Source organism: Plasmodium reichenowi, chromosome 9, assembly GCF_001601855.1.
Source record: "Plasmodium reichenowi strain SY57 chromosome 9, whole genome shotgun sequence".
Lineage (NCBI taxonomy): Eukaryota > Apicomplexa > Aconoidasida > Haemosporida > Plasmodiidae > Plasmodium > Plasmodium reichenowi.
In genome coordinates, this window is record NC_033654.1 from 75,746 (window position 1) to 81,327 (window position 5,582).

Here is a 5,582-nt window from a genome sequence, read left to right on the forward strand (position 1 = left end):
GCAATACAAATTATAATAAAACATATATATATATATATATATATATAATATTTAATTTTTTTTTTTTTTCTTTCTTTAAAAAATCGTAAAAAAAAAAAAAAAAAAAATGTTGTATTTTTTTGAACATGCATATAATTTTATATATATATAATAAAATAATTATAATAAATAATATATATAAAAATATTGAAAGTACTTATTAAAATATTATTATATTTTTATTATGAAAGCTTTTATATAACATAAAGAAGAAAAAAAATGCTTCATTTTAAGCATGCTTATTTATTATATAATAAAGAAATTTATATATATTATATATATATTTGTTATTTTTAATATATAATAATATATATAAAAATACATTTATTTATTTATTTATATATATATTTTTAAATATTCCATATTATGATTTTTTTATTAATATATAAAATATTATATTATTTATATTTCCTAATTTTCTTATAAATAAATATATTTAATATTTAATAAAATGTATTGTATAAATATATATTTATTCCTTTTTATATCAAAACGTTAAAAACAGGAAAAATTTATACAAAATATTAATATGTGATATATTAAAACATTGAACATTATATATATATATATATATATATATATATATTATATGTATAGCTTTTTTTTTTCGATAAATATACCCATAAAATTTTAGTTATATATATATTCAATTAAAGTTTTATATAACAATAAAATAAAGAAAAAAAAAAAAAAAAATGGACAAATAATTATGTTTATAAATATACTCCAAATTTATTAATTTAAAAAGTAATAAATTACCTTAAAAATAAAAACATTGTGTCTATATAAATATAAGAAAAATAAAAACAGATATTTATAAAACGTGACAATATATAAAACATATATATATATATATTATATATATATTTATTTATATGTTGATTGATTAATATATGAGCCCCTTGGAAGTCATCACATTTTATTTTTTAATATTGTGATCAAAATGTTTTTTAACGATGGGGATAAAAATAACATGTTTAATAAAAACAATAACATAAATAATAATAGCGGAACAAATATAAACACAAACGCAAATACAAATAATAATATGTGGAACCTTCAAAATAATAATTTAGGTAATAATACATTTTTTGGAAATAATAATATGACAAATCAAAATGACCTTAATAAGAATAATAGTCTTTTTGGTAATAACCCAAATAATATGATGAAAACAACTGGTTTTTTTAACAATAATACTATGGGTAATCAGCCAAACGATATAAATAAAGCAGGTAATCTTTTTGGTAACAATACTGGTTTAAATAGTTCAACAGATATAATGAAAAATAATAGTTTTTTTGGAAGCAGTATCAATACACAAAATGATGTGAATAAAAATAATATGAACAATAATAATAATAATAGTAATTCTTTTTTTGGAAGTGCATTTGGTAAAACTAATGAATTAAATAAAGGTAGTAATCCTTTTTTTGGGAATACTACAACTGTTAATAATGACTTAACTAAAAGTACAGGATTATTTGGTACCACTACTAATAGTACTACTATTGGTGGTATTAATAATAATGCTTCATCAAATGCTTTTAATCCAAATTTATTCAGTGCTGCCAAAAAAGAAGTTTTTCCTGGGTTTTCTACGGGTATTATTGGAAATAATACTAGCAATAATTCCAATATTTTTAAAAAAAGTACCTTGGGAAGTTCTATAGCATTAGGTAGTCAATTAAATGAAGGTAGAGCAACTGAATCTGGTTTATTTTCAAAAGAACAATTAGAAGCAGCCAAACAAATTTTTGCTAACTCATCAAGTTCTTTATCAAGTTTTAATAATAAAATGGGTACTGGTACAACATCAAATACAGCAATCAATACGAATACAACAACAAATACAACTACTACAACAAATAATAATAATAATAATAATAAATTAACATTTAGTGGTGGTTTTTCATCAAGTTCTAGTACCTTTGCTAAAAATAATGTAAACCCCTTTCAGACTATGGCTTTACAAGCTACTACCCAAAATGATAAATCTTCTTCATTTCTAAAGAGTAATAATAATAATAATAATAATAATGTATTTCTTTCATCAAGTGATCCAAATAAATTAAACACAACACCATCACCATTTGGTTTATCATCTTTAGGAAATCTAAATACAAACAATAAATTAAATAGCTTTCCAGATTTTAGTCAAGGTAATAAAACATTTCTACAAAATGATAGCTTATTTTCCCAAAAAAATAATAATAGCATTTTTGGTAATACAACTAATAATACGGCAACATCAACTGGTGTTGCCAAACCATTAGTTACCAATTTTAATTCTCCATTTAGTGCTTTTGGTAAAACAAATACCAATGATATTTTTAAAACTAATACTGCTGCATCAACTGCAACTACTACTCCCTTTGCATCAACATTTGGAGCGCAAAAGAATAATGATAGCTTGTTTGGAAATAATGCATTCAAGCTTTCGACCGAAGTAAAGTCAAACGAAAGCCCATTCCTATTTAACAACAACAACAACAATAATAATAATAATAATAATAATGCTACAACAAGTACTAGTACATTCAATAATGCCTTTTCCTTATTTGGAAATAAAACAGAAACTAAAAATAATTTCCTTACCCCCACTACTACTACAAATAATAATAATAATAATAATAATAATAATAATAATAACAATGTAGCCACCAATTTGTTAGAAACCAAAGTAACAACAACAGAAACGGCTCCCAACGTTCCCACTTTAAACGTTTTAGATAAAGGAGCCACAACAAATGAATCTGTATCTCCAACTAAATTGGAACAGACAACTAATGCAGTTCAAGACCAAAAGGAGAAAACTACACAAATGGAGAATGATAAGGAAAAGGAAAAGGAAATTGAAAAGGAAAAAGAAAAGGAAATTGAAAAAGACAAAGAAAAGGAAATTGAAAAAGACAAAGAAAAGGAAATCGAAAAAGACAAAGAAAAGGAAATCGAAAAAGACAAAGAAAAAGAAAAATTAGATGATAATAAAGCCACAGCAACGCTAAATGAGAAAGAAAGCACCACACAAACGAAGGATGAAAGTGTTTCCAAAAACGAAAAACTAATAGATATTAAAACCCAAAATGAAAAAACAGAAAAACCGAAAGATAACATCTTTGGAAGCACGTCACTTTTTGGATCATCTATTTTTAAAGCAAGTCCATCCAAAGACAATGTTACATCAAACACAAAGGATAAAAATGAAAGCACATCAACGGCTAATATGAATACTACTACTACTACTAGTAGTAATAATAATAATAGTAGTAGTATTTTTAGTTTTTCTGCTGCTAATAATAAAAGCTCCCTATTTTCCAAAGATAATAATAATAATACTAATACATTTTCCTTTAATTTGAAACCACCATCCAACGATAAAAATGTTACCACTCCTTCCTTCACTTTTCAAAGTAATAATAACACGGACATAAATAAAGCTACTGCAAAAGAAAATGATGATGAAAAGAAAAAAATATTAAATGATGATAAAACAAAAGAAGCAAATAATCTATCGAAAGCGCCCATGTTCAATTTTGATTTTTCTAAAGGACTCTTAAATAATAATGAGAAGGAAAAAACCTTGCAGGATGGTAAAGATAACAACAAATTATTTGTAGAAGTAAAAGCAAGTGAACATAAAGAAAACAAAACTGAAGACGATAAAAATATTGTTAACAAAAGTGATGAAGATAAAAATAATGATGACAAAAAGAAATTTTGGAGATTTCCATTTGGTAAAAAAAAAGAAACAAAAGATACAAACGAAGAAGGAATTGATAACAAAAATGATAATGTTTTTTCAAGCGATACAAATTTATTTAAAAATAACACTATTGGAAATAATGCAGGGAACGAACAAAAAGGTTTGTTTCAATCAGTCGATAATCAATTACAAGAAAATAAAAATAAGAATGAAGAAAACAAAACTAAGACAGTTAGCTTTTCTCCTACTTCAGTATTTAATAAACCATTTGATTTAAATTTTGAAAAAAATAAAGAAGAAAATAAATCGAATATTTTTAATATATCATCTAATAACAAAACAACAAGTTCCCTTTTTGGTAAGGAATCTAATGAAAAAACAAATAATTTTAAAATGAATTCTAATGATGATGATGTAAATAATGTAAGTGATATGATTAATTTTATATCCTTAGAAAATAGGAAAAAAAATGTATTTATTGGAAATGCACAAGAGTATGAAGAAAATAATAAAAATAAATCAAATTTATTTTTACAAGGCAATTTTTTCAATTCAAAAAATATATCCCCAACTTTTAATCAACAATTAAATAAAGATCAAGATAAAATCACAAAGAATCAACAGCAACACTTAAGTGAACATACAAAACAAAATGATGAATCCGTTATATATAATTTTAATTTAAAAGAAACAAAAGGAACATTAAGAAATAATGAAAATACAAAAGATATGAATTTCAATGATATTCAATTTGTAAAGGATTTAAATGAAGAAAAATATGAATATATGGAAGAGGAATTATTAGCTAATGAAAGAAAAATTGTCGAAAATAATATTAAAGAAAATGAAACTTTATTTAAAAAAGAATTAGATCAAGAAATGATATTAGATATTATTGATAATTTATCTTCTTTTGTTAAAAATAAAATTAATTTTATGAATTATTGTTCAAATGAAATTATTGATATATATAATAAAGTTGCACATTATGAAAAAATGTATAATTTAATATCAGATGATCAAATAAAAATTGAAAAAAAACAAGAAGCTTTAGAAAAAAAACTTAGACTTATACAAAGTGAACAAACTGATATACTTACTTTACTTAACGAAATGGATAATGAAACATCAGTTAGTTTTCTTAAAATCTTTCATGATAAAAATACAGATAAAGAAGATATTATACATAATAAAAATCTTCATCTAGATATTGAACATTTTGAAAAATTATCAGATAGAATGTCTAATTTAGAAGAAATTATTGACTCATTACAAAATGCTCATAAGGATGACATCTTAAGTGAATTTGCTAATAAAAGTTATATCAATGAATTAAACTGTGATAATATACAAAAACAATTAAATACTCTTTCAACTGAACTTAAACATTTTAAAGGTTAAAAAATTTTAATAGATATCTACTTTATATATTAATTAACAGTGTAAAAAAAAAATAAAAAAAAATAAAAAAAAAAAAAAAACAAATAAAATGAATTAAAATGAAATAATAGAAGGATAAATTTTTAAAACAATAAAAATTTTATTATTATTATATATATATATGTGTGTCAAGTTTAATCAAATGTTATCCAAGAGTTGATTTATCACCTTTCATTAGATATATATTATTTTTACATATTATTTTTATTATTAATTACTTATATACACATTTTCTTTATTTTGCCAAAATATATATATATTTTTTTTTTTTTTTTTTTTTTTTTTTTTTTTTTTTTTTTTTTTTTAAATTTTTTTTTAAAAATATAAAAAAATTTTTTTTTTTTTTTTTTTTTTTTTTTTTTTTTTTTAATTCAAAAATTTTTTAAAAAAAAATTTT

At 21.5% G+C, this 5,582-nt stretch overlaps 1 protein-coding gene across 1 annotated transcript; it reads left to right on the forward strand.

The window, feature by feature from the left end:
* Positions 1 to 982: 982 nt before the first annotated feature.
* Positions 983 to 5,146, forward strand: PRSY57_0901600 (hypothetical protein; the record flags this gene model as incomplete). Its single annotated transcript, XM_012907255.2, has 1 exon — positions 983 to 5,146. One exon carries the CDS (start codon positions 983 to 985, stop codon positions 5,144 to 5,146), a length of 4,164 nt encoding a protein of 1,387 aa, XP_012762709.2.
* Positions 5,147 to 5,582: the final 436 nt, after the last annotated feature.